Source organism: Balaenoptera borealis, assembly GCF_965194805.1.
Source record: "Balaenoptera borealis genome assembly, chromosome: 16".
NCBI classification, from domain to species: Eukaryota; Metazoa; Chordata; class Mammalia; order Artiodactyla; family Balaenopteridae; genus Balaenoptera; species Balaenoptera borealis.
The window spans coordinates 2,977,771-2,999,641 of NC_138872.1; the positions used below are offsets into that span (position 1 = coordinate 2,977,771).

General features: G+C 48.5%; 1 protein-coding gene across 3 annotated transcripts in view; it reads right to left on the minus strand.

The window, feature by feature from the left end:
• Positions 1–21,871, minus strand: part of LOC309613457 (uncharacterized protein) — a 75,338-nt gene that overhangs the window by 38,848 nt on the left and 14,619 nt on the right. Inside the window, exon 1 of one of the 3 annotated variants that reach the window (XM_082360296.1) lies at positions 1,472–20,528. The exons of 1 other annotated variant lie outside the window; for it this stretch is intronic. Coding sequence is in view for 1 of the 2 variants with exons in the window: in XM_082360295.1 (XP_082216421.1) it covers positions 1,092–1,094 (3 nt within the window). In the remaining variant the exon portion in view is untranslated. Of the gene's footprint in view, positions 1–1,091; positions 20,529–21,871 lie in introns of those variants that run through there. One more of the 3 variants, XM_082360295.1, reaches the window with a different exon arrangement.

Genomic DNA, 21,871 nt, shown 5'->3' on the forward strand with positions numbered 1-21,871 from the left:
ACAGATGGGGAAACTGAGGGTCCAAGCCTGGCTTCCCAAGCACGTGGAGCAGGGGCAGCCCGCTCCGAGCCCATGGGCTCCGGTGTCACCCGCGCTGCCTCTCACTTTTGAGTGATATTTTTGCAGATAGAACCTTGAACCTGCTCTAATTCCTTTTTTTTTTTTTTTTTTAAGTAAATCTTTTCCAAGTTGTGATTATCCTCAGCAAAGCAAGTGGGACCGGCTCAGAGCAGATCCGCCCTGTGGATGGCCCTGTCCCTTCCTCTCCGAGCCAAGCCCACCCTGGCCTTCTCCACCAGAGGGTCACACGGTGAATCCCTTCGGGGACCGGCAGGACATCCGTCGGGGAACAGAGCAGACACACCTTAAGATGACACACAGCGGTGGACAGTGGGGCACCACGGGCGGCGTGAGGAGGGTGGTCGGCTGGACAAAGTCACTCACCCGCCTGGCTCAGCCCCTTGCTTCCCCGTGCGAGGGGGCCCGAGGAAGCTGCGTCTTTCTGTTTTTCTAGATAAACTAGAAATCCAGATCTTCACGTGAAATATCTTACTTTTAAAAAATACTACAAATAACTTAAAAATGCGACTGGCCTGGCATCAGGCGGGCTTGGAAAATCAGATCTGTGGACTTTTCTTGGCTCAACTGCTCCCGCAGGACCCTTGGCTTCAAACCTGGTATCAAGTGCAGCAAGAGGCCAGTCTCGCTCCACCTGGGGCCAGAGGTGGCTGGAGTGTGTCACAAGAAAGAAGCTTCTGACTTTGACGGGCCACAAGGCCAGCGCGAGAGCCTGTTTTCAGACTGCTGCTCTGTTTCTCTACTGAGAGTGGGCGAGGCACACGTGAAGGAGAGAGGACGCGTGTCCCCCTGCAGGGTATCGACTCTGCCGGCCGTGCGCCCGCGGGGTCAGAGTCGGCGGGGGTCGCGGGGATTCGTGTTTTACCCAGGCTGCCCCCCCATCCGTAAGGAGAATCTACAGTGTTCTCCCCACCCCGCAGAACTGAGCGGATCTCACGGCAGGTTGGCCAACACCCTTTCCCCAGCAGAACAGGGCTCGGCGCTGCCCACACAGACCCTCCCGTTTCACTCACCATCTTTTATTTCTCCCCTTCCTCCAGAACACACTTTTTCCTTAGTGGTCCCTTCTCTCTGGACTGTAATGAAAAAGCAGTAGTAGCAGTAGGTTGTCTGTGATATAAGCTGGTTTTGTTTTCAGCCTTTTTATTATTTAACCTGCACCCGCAGGGGGGTAAACCGATACCCCGTCACGGAAGAGACAGATGAATCCACCGAAAGGCCGGGGATTGTGCGGAGATGCCTGGGCAGGATTCGCTTGGGCTGCAAGATTTAATTTGCCAGACTGCTGGGCCCATCAAAAGTTTCTGCAGTAACCACTTGGGTCCTCATAAAGCCGAAACAGCAGAGGGGGAAAATGAAATCCTGGATCAATGTCTCTGTTTGGAGACCTTACCTTATGTTCAGTTGAAAAAAGGAAGGAGAGAAATCCAACCAGCCAACTGTACTTGTCACTGAAGATTAGCCAAGGAAACCGACACACCGGCTTGTGACATTTACCAGGAAAGCGGGGGCACTGTCTGTTTCGGGCTTTGGGAAGAACTCCAGGAAGGCTCTCTTCGTATCTTCTGACGGCCTCGCCTGCAAACTTGCGCCTCTTCCCCACGGGGTGAGGTGGCGCTGAGCAGCTTCAGGGATGTAGGGACACCTTGGGTGGGGGGCTGCCAGGCCAGGTCTGCGGACCGTGTGCGCCTGGTGTGGGCATGAGACGGGCTTAAAGACCGGAAATGCCCGGACACCACTCTGCATCTGCCCCAGTTGTTCCAGGATCTGTTTCCCTGAAGCTGGAAGGATCCTTCCTCACTGAAGGATCGTGCCTGCCTGGGCCACGGCCACTGCTGCCCATGGTGCAGGCTCCCAAGAAGGCTCTTGGGAATTGAAAGGAAAGGGCTGGCATGGAAGAGGGTAGAGCGGAGGCTGGACACGTAAACCAGAAAACGTCGGCAGGGAGGGCCTGGGAGGAGATCGAAGGAGCGGACTGACATGGGACAGACGTCCAGTTTCCTTGGCTCAAACCATGGTCACTTGAGTTTATAGACTGGAGCAAAAGGGTTATTCGCTTATTTTCATATACTGTGTGTGCCATTCAGAGTTTAAGCAGAAATAGGATATTTGCATTGCTGCTCTCCCAAATATTTAATAATTGCAAAAGGAAAAGTAGTACGTTTTCAGGGAGAACCTGGCACAGGCATATCAGGCTCAGGTCAAGGGCAGCATCACCAGGAAGACACATCGATGCCAGGCACCCTGACAGGATGCACTGGGGAGGACGCTGCTTCTGGGCGTTTCTCCCAGTAATACACAACCTCAGTCTCACCATGAGCTAACATCAGCAAACCCAAAATGCGGTATGTTCAATAAAATAACTGACCAATATCTTCCAAAGTGTCAAGGTCCCAAAAGATAAGGAAAGACGGAGGAATTGCCCGAAATTGGAAGAGACTGAGACAGTACTGCCAAACACAGGATCCCGCAGTGGATGCTGGACCAGAAGAAGGGTTAACGAAAAACTATGAAATTCAATAGTTAGAGTATTATTACGTTAGAACGTCCATACTCTAGTTAGCAGGATTACAGCAAGAATAATTTCTTAATTTTGATAAAAACGACATTAAGATGTTAACATGGGGCTTCCCTGGTGGCGCAGTGGTTGAGAATCTGCCTGCCAACGCAGGGAACACGGGTTCAAGCCCTGGTCTGGGAAGATCCCACATGCCGCGGAGCAACTAAGCCCGTGAGCCACAACTACTGAGCCTGCGCGTCTGGAGCCTGTGCTCCGCAACAAGAGAGGCCGCGACAGTGAGAGGCCCGCGCACCGTGATGAAGAGTGGCCCCCGCTTGCCGCAACTAGAGAAAGCCCTCGCACAGAAACGAAGACCCAACACAGCCAAAAATAAATAAATAAATAAATAAATAAAATAAAAATAAAGGAATTCCTTTAAAAAAAAAAAAAAGATGTTAACATAAGGGGAAGCTGAGTGAGGGGGGTATAAGTACGCTTTGAATTATTTTTGCAACTTTTCTTAGGTCTAAAATTTTCTCAAAATGAAAAGAGTAACTCTTGAAAAGAAAAAAAAAAAGAAACACTGCCCAGAGGTGTCCTCACATCACTTCCAAGAAGGTATGATAATTTACACCCACGAAGACTCCTGACCTTTCTCTTTGATTCCTCATATGTCCTTGGGGCATGATGAAATCATCAGTGCTCCAAGGACATATGACACCGGGCACAGCTGAAATCTCATAAATAAATTACCAAACAGATGCGGGGGGAGGGCTGCTACACTTTCCCGTGACTTGGGATCTCTGCGTCCCGTTCACTATAAATGCTGACCTGTGTCCTTGGTGAAGGTGAAGATCTGAATGGCGGAAGGAGATGGAGGTCCATGCCAGTCACTGTGGTGGTCCCCGCAGATAGAGGTGGGGATGGACCCAGGCCATTCCAAGGACGGCGGTTCTGCTCTGCTCCTCAGGTGAGCTTGGAGGCCTGCTGTACAGACGCAAAGGGGACTTAAAGGCATAAGCTCCATGTCTGTGTCAGAGCCCCTGTGAGGCCAGGTCTTAAAAGTTGAGAGATGGTTCCATGAATAGAGCAGGAGGTCACTGCTCTGCCAGGTAGTTCATCATGTGAAGGATTTCACCCTATTTTCATTGTAGTGGGGCTCCTTGGTTGGGAGAAAACACTGATTCCTGGCTCTGCAAACAAAGGGGGTATATGGTCAGCTACTGCCACAATTATGCTGTGTAACGAACTACCCCATCCCCAAACAGTTTACAGCAATCAGCCTTTATTTCTCACTCATGTGTCTGTGGGTCAACCTCAGTTTAGCCGACCCAGACTCGGGGGCAGGTCCAGGCTGTGAGTTCAGCCCAAGCCTGATGCCTGTGTGGACCATTCTTCTGGGTCCACCAGACATTGTGGGCAGGGAGCTATGGGGTAGGTGACCTCAGAGAGCTCTGCTTTTTCACTGTTAGTTTGCTTTGCAGTCTGTCTGTCTTATGGCAACTGTGCCCTCCTTGCCTTCCATTTGGGGAAACACCCCCTGCCCATCCTACTCAGTCCTGGTGGGCTTCGTTGCCCAGGGCACTCTGTCTCAGCCTGGCCATGGCATGGGGGAGGTCTTCTGACCACGTGCAAGCAATTAATGGGCCCCTTTCCCCGGCTATAGTGGTGGGCCCTGAGGAGGGCGCACTGACGGGGCTGGATGGCTGCCAAGCGGGAAGCACCGCCTGAGATGGTGGTCCACTTCCCTGGCCCCCGGCCACAGGATGAGGCCAGTGTAGATGGAAGCTGAGGGGCACAACGGGGAGACAGTGAACCCTGATAACATCTCTGAGCCCCGCATCCACCTGGGCCTGAAGTTTCCCGAGGCTGATGCTCCCAGTTCTAAGCTAATCCAATCCCCTCTTGTAAGAATATGTTTTGTTCTGTTTTTTTTTTTGATACACTCGACCTGAGTTTAACCAACATGCAACCATTATAGAAGACAGAAGTGGCCTCCTCAGCAATGCACCTTTTTAAAGCATGTTTATTAAGATATCATTTACATACTATGAAATTCACCCACTTGAAGTATATACTTAAATGGTACTTAGTAAATTCACAGAAATGTGCAACCATCACCACAACCTGAATTGAGACCGTTTTAGGAACGTACCTTTGCCCTGTCTTATCCCTCAGGAGGACATGTGAGTCCCTTGCCGTATTTCCCACACTGTCCTCTCCTGGAAGCACTGCTTTTCCTCGAGCCAAGACTCTGGGCCTGGGCCTGACCTGCCGTGTCTGGATTAGACTGAGCCAATGAGTCTCAGGACAGGATCTGTCCTCGCTCTGGATGGGATTATGTTGTCAGGAAGACTCTTATTATTATACCAATCTAGAAAAGAAAAAAGATTAAAACATTGGCATTTGTACTTGAGAGGGAAAAGAAATTCCAGTTCTGGTCTAAAATTTCTCCATGGGAATTGGATCATAGGGAATTATTTGGGCTTCCTGAATAACCTCTGGAGAGCGATGTTGGGGAACTTGGCTAAACATGATTTTAAATGAATTTCTAATGTGTGGTGGAATTTTGGACCAGGATACAGTACATCCTTAGAGTCCATTTGATCAATCAGAAAATAAATGCAGACTTTGTGTTCCATTTGCAAAGGCCCTTACATGGGTGGCCACTGGCAGTTCACACGCATGAAATCCCAGCGCCCACCACCAGGTAAGGCCATCCCCACGTCTGACTGCTCATCACTGAGACGAGCTGGTCAGTACTGGTTAGGACCCCTGTGGTCCAGTGTCAGGTGCGGCCACTGGGGCTGGTCCCTCAGCAGGACTGCGCTGGTGCTTCCTCCTTGGGGGGTCTACTCCTGACACAGCGGGCTAGTGAGACCTGCTCCTTCGGCAGGCCCAGGTCAGGGCCCGTTCTGAGAAGGGGCCTGTAGATGAGCCAGGTCCTCCAAAACGGACCCTGCCCTGACCTCACGGAGCCAAACAGACAGACGCTGCAGTGTAGCCGCAGCTCAAATCAGAGGTGATAGAAAGAGAAGCAAAGATAGAAGGACCCTGCTAAGAAGGTGATTCGGGTCAGACATTTCCTACCTTTGGAAAGTTGCAGAGCTTCCTTGTGATAGGCCTAATTCTAGAGATTCCTTCCTATGGACTCCTTCAAGATTTAAAGTTAGACTTAGCTTCCTTTCAGGAGTTTTGGAAGATTTCACAAAATGCATAGTATTTCTGATGACATCCAGAGGGGCACCTCCCTCTCACCCTAAACCCTGGGTGTGGGAATATAGAAATGGGTGTTGTTCCCAACTGTGCTAAAGACCCTCCCCCAGCCTTGGCTGGACCCAGTGGCTGGTGTCTGAGGTCCAGTAATGAGGGTGAGTGAAGCCCACTTGCCCTGCCTGGCAAGAGCTGGTTGTTAAATATTTAGGAATTCAGCAAGCCAGCTATTAAACCATCCGTGGCTTTAAATGATGGGGTTATTTACACTATAGAAATTGGCAAGTACTAAAACCCACCCCTCCCATTTTTATTCCCCCAGAGAGCTGGTTTACCGGCACGCCACACACACTCAAGCCCTGTCTCAGCCACCTACTGGTTGCACCGACTACTTGTCTGCCTTTGGGTTAGTTGTTTGGCCCCTGTGCCTTAGTTTCTGCATCTGTACAATGGGAGCAACAACGGTATCTATCTCGCAAAGTTATTGTGAGACCTCCACAAGGTGAGGCGTGTATAAAGCTCTTGGTACTTGCTCCACCGATGCTGTTTGGATGGAACTGCCAGCCACCACCCATTCCGAGGGGCAGCCCAGGAAAGTGCCTTCTGCAGAGACACACCTGCAGCAATTAAGAGAGTCATTCGATCAGGAAGGGGCAATTAGAGTGGCATTCGGGCCACAAGAAACGACAGCCTCATTTAAAAAGCAGAGCTTTCATGAAAATAGATTTTCTGCCTCTATGCTTCCAGAAAGCTCTCCACAAAGCCACAGAAGCATTTATAATTGTGGTAACAAGAAATGAGCAGGGGCAGAGATTAGAGTCTTTTTCATTAAAGAATCACGGGCACGATGCTGTGTCCATGGATGGCAAAGTGTCTCTTTTTTAATCACTATGGTCTTTACAAAGATGCTTCCGAGCTCATGGCCAGGAAAGGCAGGGTCCACGTGTGGAGCCCCTTGGGTCACCAGGGAAGATGAGGTGGGTCCTGGGCAGGAGGGGCTCAGGAAACCCAGCAAGACCAGCCCTCATTCTCTGCCACCTTTGGGGAGCACAGCGTCTAGGTGTCCAGGCTTGGGGGATGCTGGTGGCACCAGGTGCATGACGGGAGGAAGGTGAAGCTGGAGGTTTCCTTTCAGGAACCCAGGTGCCTGTTCCAGACTCTCACACTGCATACCTGTGTGCCAACTCTCCTCCCTGTAGGACTCAGGGCCCTCCTAGCGGTCCATCAGCTTGGCAAAGCCATGAGGTTGAATCCTGATTTGACCCGTTACAACCGCTTAGTAGCCTTGAGCAGGATTCTGTCTCTGAACTTCGGGGGATGACACCTGTCTCTCAGGCCACAGTGTTATTGAGAGGGGTGTCTGGCACGGAGCAGCTGCTCAGGGACCCTCACTCCTGTTCCTTCATCATTTTCTCTTCTTTTCTGAACTCCCTTCCCCTCGGGGCCATGACAGAAGCAATGAGAGACACACACAGCCGTTCTCCTCCCTCTCTGCCTTGTCTCCCATCCACTCAGTGACAGGCATCTGTCCGTGGTACCAGGTGTGCAGCTCAGGGCTTGGGATCCAGTGGTGAACTCATTGGATTTTTTTTCCTGGTGCCGACCTATAATTTGTCCTGACACCTGATGGTAATGGGCCTCTTCTCCACCATACGAATAAAAGATACTTCATTCACAGGTCCTTCAGTATGTCACAGGGTACACCCCATACACGTGGAAGTTTCAGCAAAAGGATCCTTCTCAGGGTCTTGCCTTCTACTGATGCCTGGAGATTCTGCCTTTCCCTTATCGCCCTACAAGGTGTCTTTCTACCTGCCCTCCATTAAAGGATACTGGTTAACTCTCTGACTCTGGCCTAGTGAGAAATTAAAATCTGACCCACATGACTTTTGGTTCTGGGCATAAATGAGAGGGAAGACATTTTACTGATCGTGAGGGTGAGCTATGAAACGCTTGATACAGTTTGTCATTGACCCCTGGGCAGAAAGCAATTGATCTGAATCACACATGTGAAAGCCCTTTGTAAATTTTTCAGCTCAAACTGTGTTGTCTGCTCGGAACTTGGTAGAAACTGCCATTGCCAGGGAGAGCATATACCTTCAAAGGTGAGGGTGCACTTAAACTGACGAGCTGGATGCATTTGCTGGATGCCAGCAGTAACAACCGCCCCTTCATCTGCCTCGGGCTCCCGGAGGACGTATTATTTAGAGTTGGCTCAAGACGAATGGGCCCTAAGACCCATGGGATAAGGCCACATGGGATCCCAGGTTGAGGACGTCAATGCCGGATCAGGAGATCAGGAAGAAAGATAAGCTCTCCACAGGTCTGACGGACGCCTCGTTTGATGCTGAGGTTCTGAGAGTGGACACACACACACACACACACACACACACACGGAGAGGAAGGCACCTGTGTATTCACTGTGTGTGTGTAGCATAGCCATGTAGTAAATAAACAGATACCCATCAGGGGAATATACCATTTCAGATACTATTTATTACGCAGCTGCTCCCTGGGTAGCATATTTGATATCTCATCTACTCTACACAAGGGTTCTTGAAGTTGGGGATTATCATTTCTCTCTCGAGATAAGGAATCTAAGACTCAGCACACACTGTTACCTGATACATGGCCAAGCAGAGATTCAAACACAGAAGAGGATTCAAACCCTCTTCTCTTTGTTTCAGAGAACCCAAAAGTCTTAAACGATGGAAAGCTATGCATAAAATCTAAGTATTCTGGTTACAGCCGTGGATTTTCAGGTATTCTATCTTGATTCTCTTGAATCTTTACTTTTTTCCCCTGAGCTTGGATATATTCTCACTTGACTTGGTTACGTTCAGGGTATCTTAAATTGCCTCCTTTGCATCTGTGATTGTATGAGCACCAGCTTACCCCCCAACCTCAAGTCACCCCAGAAGAGGCTGACAATCCTAGACTCTGTGGAATGGCCAAGTATGGAGTATTTTATCAGTGTGTCCCAAAACGTTCCACAGAAGATGAAATGGTAAACAGTGGGCTGCTTAGGAATTCTTCCTTACTAGGGAAATACATTTTAATGCCCGCTCTGAATTCAGCATCCCTTGTGCCACTAGGGGCTGAAGCTAGTTAGATAAATTTGTAGAGACATATGCACCCCCAGACACTAGGCTTATGGGGCAAGGATGTCTCTCCCGGTTGCTGTGAAAGGCTGCAGCCCATGGTTGCCTAATGACTTAGATGTTTTGTTTCCTGCACTCCTTTCAGAGTGTGGAAGGAGCGCCTGGGGAGCTGAGCCGTGCTCTGCTTTGCTGGAAGGCCCTCCGCCTCCTGCAGCTGCTTGATAGTTCTGGTCTCTGTGGCAGGTTTATATTGGAACCCCCCATCTGTCTGCAGAGCTCATTAGATGGGAGAAAGTGCTTCTAAAGCAGCAAATGACAAATTTTCTTCACTTACACGGGTGCCAAAGGAACAGGTCAATGTGGGTTGTTCTTGTTTAGATTAATCACAGGAAATGCCCGCTTCTGTGCCGACCTGTCACTTACCAACAACAGCTAAACCAGGCGTTATTTAATCACGTAACCCTGAATACCAGCCACCCTCTCTGCCCACAGAAACATGACGATCTGCTTCTTTAACAAATATCTGAAGGTTTCAGCTGCCAACAGATATTGATCAATTTCAAATCTCCTTTCCAAAATCAATACCAGCAAGCAGCCAGGACTTCAGGCTCTGGGACAGAGGGAGTTGATGGTCTGAACCACCCTCTAACGGTCGGGCCGCCACAAACCTGGGCATCTTGGCAGAAAGATGCTCCCAGCCCATCCGCCTTCCCAGCTTGTCTGGCAAAGCGCTGTTTGCTTGGGGAAGCCAGAGATGCTCCCAAGAGGAAGTACATTTATGAACAAAAGGGAAACTTTTATCGGGCTGATCTTCATCTTCATCTTTCTTATCACCTAAGCGATTTTAAGTTGATGATGTTTAATGAGATCCATGTCGTTCAGATAGACTTCAAGCTGTGATCCAGCAAGGCAACACCAATTTAGCCTTACTAAACATCCCTCCCGACTTTTCTTTAAGTACTTCATGCCACATAAATTAGACTGCCATTGAGATAATTGGATCCTTGTGGCTCTTAATTTTTCACAGATACACTATTTTGAAAATAAATCACGAACCATCACCTTTGAATGTTAAAGTTAATTTACATTGAATATGCTTTCCTACTTCAAAGTATGTGTATGTCTACATCTTTAACAGGTACTTGACAGCTATGGACCCTCCCTTCATTGCCATCTAAACCACAAGTTAAATCTAAAATATTCACGTCAGTCCAAAGGAGCCAGAATCAATTGACTTTTTGTTAATCGTCTTTTCAGAAATGATTATGTCCAAACATTCGGCAACTTTATAATCGGTTGGAACTGTTGTTCCGAAAAGCATTATATTTTCCTAGGTATCACAAGAGTCCATCCTGCATTTGCACTGAGGCTGTGTGCATTTTGAATAGACAGAACATCTCCATGACCATTCAATACAGATGAATAGACTCGTCTGATATATAAAGAACTCGATTACATGTTTCAATAAAGAATAAAAATGTGCCTTTCTTTTTCAAAAAGATCTCTCTTTTTTTTTGTCTGTAGGTAGCATAAACATTACACAAAGAGAACAGCTGAGATGCACTCCTCTATAGATTTTGATTATAAAATGCAAAAGCGTACCCATCACAAAGAAGTTGCTCCACACCCTGAATTATCTAATAGAAAGTATCGATATTAACTAGTAATTCTAAACGGCCCCTAACCAAATGCATGTCAGGAGAGTGAAATAAAACACTGCATCCGATGTCAAGTGAAAACTCATTACCCCAAGTTCATTTCCTCTGCTTCCTACATTGCATCACCCCCATCATTCTTCAGCAGGCCGAGAGCACAGAAGGAGAGACACTCAATAAATAAAGTGTAAATGCATTTTGCAATTACAAAATGTTAAATAAAACATGGCTCACTGCAAGGCGGCAGCAAGGAGGCATGGGGGGGAGATGGCAGGCGAGCAAAGTAGAACTAGCCCACGTTCTCCCCAGTTTTTCTGCCGTCCTCCTGTTGGAAGGCAACGTTCTTCAAGGGGCTCTTTGGGAGGCATTTCAGTGCACGGAGTGGAAAATGAGGAAACGTGCTCTAAGGGGAGCCCCAAAATGACAGATTGGAGGCAACGCTTTGCCATTCATGGAACCACTGGCCTCTGTGGACTTCTAAGTCATTAGCTCACGGGGTGTCGAGCTTGGGTGTCTTGCTGCTGAAGCAGAGGTCACTAGATCAGAAGTGACGTGATGAGGGCCAGAAGCCACACACGGCTCATCCTGGCTTCTCTCGACCTGCACAACAGCACAGCTGTTCACATTTTAAGGAGCACACGAACCACCCAGGGGTCTGGGGGTCAGCAAGTCCGGTGGGACCCTAGATTCTGCGTTCCTAACAGGCTCCCCTGGGATGCTGCGGCTGCCGGCCCTGGGGCCTCATTCACAGGAGTGCAGCTCTGTAGTGCAAAAGGTTTCTGAATCTATAGAGAAATGAGGTCTTGCAGAGAAATGTTTTATCTTAGATCACACATTTTCACCCGGAGGTTTGTCACATGTTTTGTGAGGGTTGTAGTGAAAAGTGGGCACCACCAATAAAGTAGCAAGATTGCACATGACACTTCTAAGGATTTAAGTTACAGGTAAATCAATGTCATTACCTACGTTTGATTTACTGTTTGTCAAAGAAGAGGGTGGATTTATAGCCCATGTCTGAGAATGTGTTTCAGGGACAGCCTGGTTCTTAACGAATGTGCATTCCTGGGAGCGTAAGAAGCAGATCCAGCCCCCTTTGGTGGGGATTTTCTTAATACTCTGGAAGGCAATGAGTCTCTACATTGAAAGTACCGTGGCCTGAGGAGGTCGGTAAACAGAAGGCAGCATCATTTCTACACCCGCAGTGATTACACATGGGACTGAGAGCTCTGGTTGCGCATTCAGCTCTGAGATCCATGCTGAATTCAGGACCTAGAGCAGGCTGCCTCTCATCTTTTCTCTGTTTTCTCTTCCCAAAGCTGCTCTGGAAATGCTCAGCTTTCACTGCTTTGTCCTCTTTACAGATGATTCCTTTATTGCACGCTTCATATCGGGCATCATCCTAAGGGCTTTTCAAATAGGCATCAATGTTATTCCCATTTTGCAGATGGGGAGACTGAGGCACCAGAAGTGAATTCTCAGAGCTAGGGATGTGTGGTGGAATCCTGTAGTCTCACCCAGACGCCGTGCTCTCAGCGGTTTGCTAAAGCTGCCTTGTTCTTCCTTTGAAAGACCGGTTTACACAGAAGGAGCTAAGCCAGCAGGTAGAAGGCTCTAGGGAAGGGGTCTCCACGGACGAAAACACAATTCTCACTGCCTCAGAAATGGAGAAAAATGGAAAGTCCCCAAGTAGTACTTAAATCCATATACAATGAGTTATTGACCACGTAATTGGAGTAAATGCTCAACACGGGAGGAGAAATTGTAATTAGGTCTCCGATCCCTCTGAATCCCAAGGAGAGAGAATCATGTGAACGCTGAAAGCGAGACTGCAGGATCAGACTTGGTTTCTGCTGACCATCTCCAAGTGTGGAGTCAGGGGGCCTCCATCCTCATCTCTCCTGTGGGAAACCCACTTCAACGCTGCCTTTACGAACTAGGTTGAGCCCTCGGTGGATGTAATGAGAATGTCAGAAGCAGTAAATGCATATCCTGTCAAGGGGAGGCTGATGAACGCGTTCTCATCATTTGACGCGGGCAGACTCAACAGCCACAGACGGAAGCCAAGTGGGCACCAGGCAGCCACACGATGGGAACGCAGGGCTGCACTAAAATCTATTAGCAAACATTCCACAAAAGCAACATGACCCCACGTGTTCTTTCTCTTACTTGGAGTTGCTGTCCAGCCATTTTCGACATCGCCCCATAACTGCCACCAGCTCCGGCAGCCCAGGCAGGCGGCGAGCATACGGTGGGTGCTCAACACACGTTTCCCAAATGAATGGTGCTTATTATTCTGTTCAAAGGGATGCTGTATTGATTGTTCCATCTTCAAGAAGCAAGGAGGGGGAGCAGCTTATTAAAGGCAGCACAACACCTGAAGACATTTCTGTCTCCCTTCAGGCCCGCGTTTCAAAGTCTTCGCTGCAAATAATCCAGCTGTTTAAGCGGAAAGCAAGTAGGAACAGCAGCTGCTCCCAGCTCAGCGGAAGCCGAAGCCCTTCGTGAGCACTGCACGGACACTCAGGTTGTTTACACACCCAGTCCTGGTGTTTCCAAGGGGCCACATATGTATACGTGTGAGCCCTTCCTCCGCCTCGTCTGCGGGTCAGTGAGGACGTGTCACGGGCCAAACCCCACCTGCCTCTGGTTTCCTATGACCTGCGAGCTAAGAATGTTTGAACATTTTAGGTCTTATTTTTTCATATAGTTTTAGATTTCCAGGATCACTGAGCAGACAGTGCATAGAGTTCTACATGCCCGCTCCCTTCCCCCCTCAGCCCAGGTACACACTTCTCCCTGTTGACAGGTCACATTAGTGGTACATTTTCTACAACTGTGAGCCTTAACCCAAGTCCACCTTTTACGTTAAGGTTTGGTCTTTGAGTCATATAGTTCTATAAGTTTTGACAGACACATAATGGCCTGTATGCACCATTACAGTTTCATACAGAATATTTCCATAACCCCCCCCAAATATCCCCTGTGCATCACGTAATCCAGAAACCAAAGGGATCATCATATTTCATGACATGTGAAAATGACGTGGAATTCAAATTGCAGTGTCTGCAAACAAAGAAAGAAAGTTTTACTGGAACCCAGCCTCCCCGGTTTGTTTACATGTTGTCAATGGCTGCTCTTGTTCTACCCCAGAGCTGAGACCACAAGACCTGCAAAGCCACAAATATTTACAGCAGGAAAAGTGTGCTGACCTCTGGGGTAGACCATCAGTTCTGGAAAGTCCGAGTTGTCACCTCTCAGCAAGTAGTGAGGGCATGTGGTCACAGTAGTTTTCAACTATATCCTGTCCTCTCAGAAATATTAGCAATTGGTTCCAAAGACAGCTCTCTCCCAGGGCCCTGGAATCCCTTCTGCCATTTTGCTGATGGGTCTGTATCACCTATGTCTTGACTTTTTCAAATAGTGAACCTCCGATAGGAGATGTGCAGTAGAGGATCAACCTCGCCTCGGAAAGGAGTGACCTGTGCCCAGTTCCTGGGAGGTGAGCTCTCCTTGGATCCTCCTGTTTAGTAAGAGTGTCCTTGTTTACCGGAGGCCTTGGGCTACCCCTGATATTCTATGCCAACAACGAGACGTGTGGTGGGGGCCTGGGGCCGTGCTGTATCAGCTCAACCCCTGGAGGGACTAGAGACCAAAGGTCAGCCACAGGGGTGGTCAGTGTTGCCTGTGTGTGTAACTGACCACCGTGAACACCTTGGACACGAAGGCTCGGGTGAGCATCCCTGGATGGCAATGCTTCACACATGTTGTCAGACACCACTGCTGGGAAAAGTGAATGCTCTCCACGACTGCATTCGGGGCACACACCTGGGTGCTCACACCTGGTCTCTCCCAGGCCTGCCCTACGCATGTCTTTCATTGGCTGATCTTACTCTGCATCCTTACGTTGTGATAAACCATAACCATGAGTTTAACTGCTTTCCTGAGTCCTCCTAGTGAATTGTTGAACCTGATGGTGGTCTTGGGGACTCCTGACCCACAAAAGTCTGTTGGTTTGATGGTTCTGTTGAAATGTGAGGGTAACAAAGCATGAAGAGTTACCTCTCCCACAGATGCCAAGGTGAAGATCCACGTTCCCTCATCCGTCACAGTTCCTCTACAACCACCAGCGTCTACACTGTGAGAGGGAGGGTCTCTGACCTTTCCTCAAGTTGCATTATTTCTGTCTTTGCTGTTTTGAAGTAGATACAATCATCTCCATTTCAAAGATGGGGAAACAAGGGCTTAGAGCAGGTAAGCAGCCCACCCTGAATTTCAAGGTCAGCAGACAGGTGGGCCAGACAAACCCAAGCCTGTTTTGTTTTTTTCAACTACGAATTAACTTCCAAAGTTTCCAGGAGTCTCTTAGATAAAAACTCACTTTCAGTCTTTTTATTAAAGATGTATTTGACTGAGTGTGGCACAGAAGGGGAATTTCAGAGAGGATCTGGAAGTTCACATTTGAAGAGGTTTGTAAAAGCCAGATAAAAATACAGGGTTTTCTGTTCCAATGAGAACTGAATGTTAGAATATATTGGTATCAGGTCACTGTGACCTGTAAAACTTGGCTCTTCTCTTTCTGTCAAGCTTTTTTTGTTTGGTTGGTTTTTTTGCTTGTTTTCACTGGAAAGACTTTTTCTTTTAAAAACCTAGAAAATGCAAAGGAGAAGAGAGAACGGAAGGCTCACCCAGGTTCCTGAAAGGCAGAGGCAATCAGCTGCACATTTCGGTGCATTCTGCCCAACTCTCAGGATGAGAGATAGCAATTTAGGGTGAAGTTATTTAATTTAAATAAGGGTTCATTGGCTATTAGAGCTGTTGTCTGGCCGGGCTGTAGAACAGAAGCAGAATCTCTGGGGGCGGGCAAACTCCCTGAAGACCTCAGCATGAGAACCGTCCTACTAGATTATGCAGCACATCCAAGACCCTGTGATGTGCTTACATCATGGAGTTTTTCGAGTCTCGGATGGAATCTTCAACTGTTAAATTCATCTCTTACTGCACTAAAGTAGACATTTTGTAACACTTTGAAGAAAATGTGTCTGGATGGTGTATTTCATGAGCCGGTGGATGTCAGAGACTGCCTGGTGTCACCCACACACAGGGAAAGTCCCTGCTTGGGTCTAAGGTTCTCAGATTTTCCACTTTTTTTCATGAACTGCAGCAGCTGCCGTTATTTCCTTCTGGCAGGAGTGTGGTGGGGAGCGATCTGAGACCACACACATTTGTGTTTGTTTTTATGCGGCCATATCTTCTCCTTCTAAAACTGGTCTTTGCGTTTATCTTTATTTTATCATTTTAAATCCTTGCCGAAATGTGTCTAACTTTGGCCCATTTTGACTGATTTTCCTTGGGATATGGAGAACATTTGTCGCCTGTATTCTGAGATACTTATCACATTTCCAGCAATTTTTCTGTAATGATGTCATTGATAATTAACTCTGTTTCAGTAGTTCTGGTATTTTCCTTAGAAATAGCTATAATTCCTCACATTGGTTTTCTTATCTATAATTAACCATTTCATCTTATCTCTTCAACTTTTCCATCAGCATTGTGCAAGAGCTTCACAAGTTCTCCATTTTTCTCTGTGCCTTTATGAATATCTTAGTGGGAACTTGAGAGAGTCTGGTTGGGGAAGGAGCTGACCAATTCCCACTGCGTGGCCTGATTTGGGAACTTGGGAAAGTCCTAAAGCATCTTGGCTTGACTTAACACTTAAAAAAAAAAAATCTTATCCTCCAAACAGCAATAAAAACCCAGGTTTAATTCTATAATAGAAAGATTATTTCCCGTATGCAAAATACAGTGTACTAATCATATGGTGTAAATTACTTATTCATTCTATAAATATTTATCAACTGCCTTTGACAGAGCAGTCACTTTTCTAGTTCTTGGAAGAGAAAACAAAACGCAAAATCCCTGATCTCGTGGGGGAGACAGATGATAAAAAAAACAAGTAAGTAAATTATGGAGTGTATCAGAAGGTGCTAAGTACTTAGGAACAAAATAAAGACGGGAAGGAACTAAGGTTCGGGGGAGGGTGTGTACACCACAGACTCCTGAGGTGCAAGCTTGCCTTCTCCTCTGGTAAATGTTCAGTTATTGACACTCAGGAACCAACAATGACTGCTCTTTAATTACGTTTCATGTATAATTATAAATTTCATGCAAACTAGTCACTAGGGAAATTTTCCAGTTTAAGGCCCTGTTACATCAACACTTTTATGGTAAAGTGAATGATGTTCTGAGCAATTTCTCCTTCCCTAGATTATGGAATCACCTGGGAGGCCACCCTTCTAACTTTCATTGCTGTCATAATTCGTTTCTATGGGAATTTGCCTTTCAATGGTATAAATAATGCAACAAAAACATAAAACAAAAACTGGTTCCACCCAGTTCCTCTCCACGGGCAGGAAGGGTTTTTGCCTTTGAGCATTCCTGTCACTTCTGAATGTCACATTTCTCATTTCAGTGTCACTGGGAGCAGACTGGAGGATGGAATGAAGAGTTAACACCAAGTATTTCTAAAGCTTCTCAGAAGGACCCTCTGTTTCCCCCAGAATCTAAGACCTGGCACCACTGCACGCCTTTTCCCCACGGGGAGGGTGGTGGGAAGAATAACGTCCCCCCAAACGTCCTCACCTTAATCCCTGGAACCAGGTTACCCAACATGGCAAAAGGGACTTCCCAGATTTGATTTAACTGAAGATCTTGAGATGGGAGGGTGTCCTGGATGGTCTGGATGGACCCAAAGTCCTCACGAGGGTCCTTAAGTGCAAGAGGGAGGCTGGAGGGTCAAAATGGGAGATGTGAGGACAGAGGCAGAGGTGGGAGTGACACCACTGCTGACTCTGAAGACGGAGGAAGGGATCACGAGCCAAGGAACGCAGGCGCTTCCAGAAGCTGGAAAAGGCCAGGCAAGGAATGCGGCCCTGGAGCCTCAAAGGGGACCAGTGCTGATGACACCTTGATCTTGCCCCGGGAGATCCATGTCAGACTTCCAGCGCCCAGAACTGTCACATAACTAGTTTGTGTTGTTTTAGCTGCCAAGTTGGTGATAATTTGTTACAGCTGCCACAGGAGGCTGATACGGGGACTGCTGTTTGGATTCCCCTCCAGCTGGGTCAGGGCCGGCCAAGGAGACTCATCCGATGGCCCTGGGTCACATTCCCTGTGGTTGTGGTCTCAGCCGTGGGTCCCATGGGGCAGGGATTTGGGTTTGCCTTGTCCGACGCTGTATCCCCAGTACCCGTCACCATGTCTGGGATGCACCCTGTTTGTTGGATGACTTGAGCAAACCTGGTCCCACAGAAGCTCTGTGTAAGGAAAACGTGCTGGCAACAGCCTGCTTCATGTCTGACTTTATGCCGCATTCAGGGACTGTGCCCGAGAGAAGCCCTGAAGTTTAAACTGCTCCGGGAGGGCCCCTCTGCCAGGAATGTGCACTTTGACAAGCCACCCGAACCCCCGCGAGATCCTGGTGCCTCCATAGGCGCCTGCGTGGGGCTCTGTACCCCAGCCTCCCCGATGCACGTGGGGAAGCTACGTTCCAGCGTCATTAGCGAGCCACCACTTCACATCTTCCCTTCTCCTTTTCTTCTTTCTGAGCAGCTGGGAAAACATGTATCTCAGGATGAACCAGAGATTAGCTGATCCTAACCGGACCCTCTGGCTCATGACATCAAGCTTAAGGTGCGAGTTCCCGATGGAGCAGCCCACAAAGGTAAGTGGTCCTGAGTTTACTGCAGACGTTTCATTTCCATGAAAAGATACCACGTTTCCTGCATACACACCTTTCCTGCCTGTCAGGCTTCCTCCGTGTCGGAGCCCACAGCCTGTGTGGGCTTCAAGGGACCATGGTTTAAAAATGGCCATTCCAGGTGAAAACCTTAGAAGCGGTGAGCAGGTCGTCCGGACTTCCGGCCCCTCCCGGATGCAGGGGAAGAAGCAAGATGCTACCATCACTGACCGCACTGTTCGCCTCTACCCTCGCTGCTGCAGGGAACGCACTGGAAGTTGCCGAGCGGCACCAGCCCAGCCCGACTGCTACAGCCAGATGTCCTTTCTTTTAAGAGTTAACCTGTGGCAAAAAGGGAGTAACACACCAGCTGTATTGGGGGGATTAAATCTCTGTGCTAGAAGAATGATTTATGCTCCAATAAAGCCAAACAAAACCTAATTGGGTAGGATGAGACCACCAAAAATTACGTTCACAATGAAAAACAGGACGAGAACTAATTACCCGGGTGCAGTGTTCCATTTAGCTATAATTCTACAGTCAATTAGTATTCTGTTTAATTGTACAATTAATGAACATATAAATTAAATTCATAGTTTATTTCTACCACTAAATTACTTATTTGAATTGCCTCTCTTTGGGAAAAAATAAGCGACTCAATGCACACATTATTAACATGACTCGGCGTGCCTTAATTGTAAAACAATTACGCCACTATCATGGCTGGGGTGCTGCTTGTGTTATTGGGAGCTGAATAATTTAATTTTCTCTTATCAAGTGAACAGGTGATAGTTTCACTGACTGACAGGCAATTCTCCTGGCAGATATCAACTTCCATCGGCAGGTCCCACCCTACCCAGCGCCTGTAAAGGCAGCACCGGAGACGTAGTGGTTTTAACTTGACCTTTGGGAGGCAGAGTCAAACTCCCATGGAAGCATCTCACTCTCGGCAGGTGGGGGTGAAATTGCCGATAGAGAGACAGCAGAGCTGCCTCCCCAGTCCTCACTGGCTACTAGGTAGAGGAGGAGAGACGATGACAACAGAAAAGCAATCCTCAGTGACTCCTGTGGTCCCTTCAGTCCCTAGAACATCCCTCTGCAGGAGTATCTGAAGTCCACAGGTGGCGGGCGCTCACCTGTGCTCATGAGCAAGACTCCTCCCCCCAGGATGGCTGCCGCCCCGTCCTCGCATCCACTGAGCCTCCACTGGTGCCGCCTTATTTGTGCGGCCCTGGTTCTCTCCCAGTTGCTGAAGCACTGAAGCTTTGACTTTCCAAGGCTCAATGATGTCCTGTCATGGGAAGGGGGATGGCTCTGTTCCCTTGGTGTTGCACAAGCAGAGGGGTCCTGAAGTCCTGCAGAACCCAGCGAGACAGCTGAGTTCATGGGTCCTGCCGTAGCCCATCCCTTCCTTTCTTCCCAGACAATACCCCGCCTGCCCTAGACACACAGTGCCCAGACCCTCCTCCAGTGCTTCTGCCAGGAAAGGTCTCCTTCCAGCAGGAGTCCCCTTTGGTCCCTCAGGAGATTGGTTTCTGACCCAGCTGCCCTGCCAGCAATCTAGATATACCCCCGCTGGGTTTACGTTCCCTCTGGGATTCCTACTCCACTCAATTAAATCCTTGCTACATTCTGCTGTGAAATCGTGCAGTCTCGGGGGCCCAGCTCTGGCTCTGTCCGTGCATGTGACCTTGGGCAAGACCCTCAGTCTTTCTGAGCCTGGCTTCCTCATCAGTGAAGAGGGGTTAGCAGTGTTTTCCTGGGGGTCCTGTAAGATGAAAGGATAAAGGGCTTGGTGGGGCTCGGGAGCACACTCAAAAGGGCCCCTGCTGGTGTGAGGCAGCTTGACTCTGCCGACATTGTGCCTCAGTGGTGCTGAAAGGCAAAAGCCCTATCACACCAAATGATGTAGGTGACTAATACAAAGCCGACGTCGGGGAGCTTGAAATTAGGCTAGCCTGGGGAAGAGAGTGCGCTGGGAAACAAAAGGCCGTCCAACAGTTCTCCTGAGATTTGCTGGGCCCAGTTCTGAGATTGATTCGGTGTGTTTTCCACGTCTGAACACAGTCTGAATCATCTGACACAAACAGAGGCAAACGGCCTGGATTAACTGGCTGGCGCGCACGTGTTTATACACAGGGCAGCCGAGCGCTTGCTAGAGCGGCGGTCCGGGCTTGAGCAAATGCTCATCCACTGATGCCTGCAGACGCGTGTCAAAGTCAAACTGGCCCCAGACAGAGTTAAACAGGCAGGCGAGACATTCCTCAAGACTAGTGCAGTCGGGGCCGAACTCAACTCCACTGAAACCAGCAGTGGGGGCGGGGGGGGGGTGGTAAGCCCTGGGGAGCCAGTGGAAAGTGCTGGAAGCCACCTTCGGGGAGGTAGCCAGTGGTGTGTGTGTGTGGCACACTGAGTGAACGTTTTCCTCTGTGATGTGGAAGTCAGGCTGCTCCTCTCCTAGGGAGACTGAGAGGTGAGGCGCTAGCTCCTTCTCTGTCCACACTTCAAGGAGGCGGCCCTCAGGTCCTCGAGAAAGGTATTTCCTGGGTTGTTAAACAGGCAAGGGGCTGGGAGGACATCTGCAAAGGGGCAGAGGAAGAATTTACAATTTCAAGTTTTCTAAGTAAGTGCTCTAAGCAAGGGGAGGTGAGAAAACTCCAGCTAGGAAGAAATGTGTCTGACGTTTCCCCAAGCTGAGGGAAACGTTCAGGTTGTCTTGGTCATGGGTGAGTGGGTCCTGGGCTGCAGGCGGGTGGCTTGGGCACGCTGCTGGCTGCGTCTTCCCCTGAGGTCTGCTCCACGGCACCAGGGATGAAATTTCTCTGTCGGGCAATCAATTCCCCAGCCCTAAATGCCTGAGTCCTAAATTCCCAGCAATAATATACAAGATGTGCTGGTTCAGTTCATGTTATTAGCTGTCTCTTAATAACCTTTGGGTCAGGGGTGTTATTGATGCTTGAGCTTAATTCAAATTATAATGGGATAAATCATCTGCCGTCTACAATCCTTGTTTATTGAATTTCGTATGATCCACTTAATTTAGGCCCTCCCAACTCTGAAGGTTGAAGCCTATTGAAAATCCGTCTCTTTATCCTCTCATGACCTAATTTATGTTTTCCTCTTTAACTTTTCCACCTACTTTATTGCTGTCATAGCCTCGGAGGCTCCATGAAGCAGAAGGCAGGGCTGGGAAGATTAACATTTTTATTGCTTTATTTGGTATCCTAGCCAAGCCATCCAGATGAAAACAGACCTTTTGGGATTCTCTGCAGCCTCCCTCCCTAAGGCCTTTTGATTCTGTCCAGCAGTATGTACTTCCTTTGACCTAATAAACATCTCCTGAGTATCTACTCTGGATTTTAAACTATTTTTGAAAATACAGAGTGCTTTCAAAATAGTGCGGCAACCCCAGAGAGGACCCAAGCAGGAATATTTGCACTCGGGGAGCACTTCAGTCAACTGGATACAGATGGTCCCTGGGCAGAGTGCATTACTGCTGCAGCAAGTGCAAAGGAACCCAGAGGAGGGCCGGGTCTCCTTGGGGTGGGGAGAGGGAGGGGCAGTTACCTAAAAGGATGTGAGGCAGACC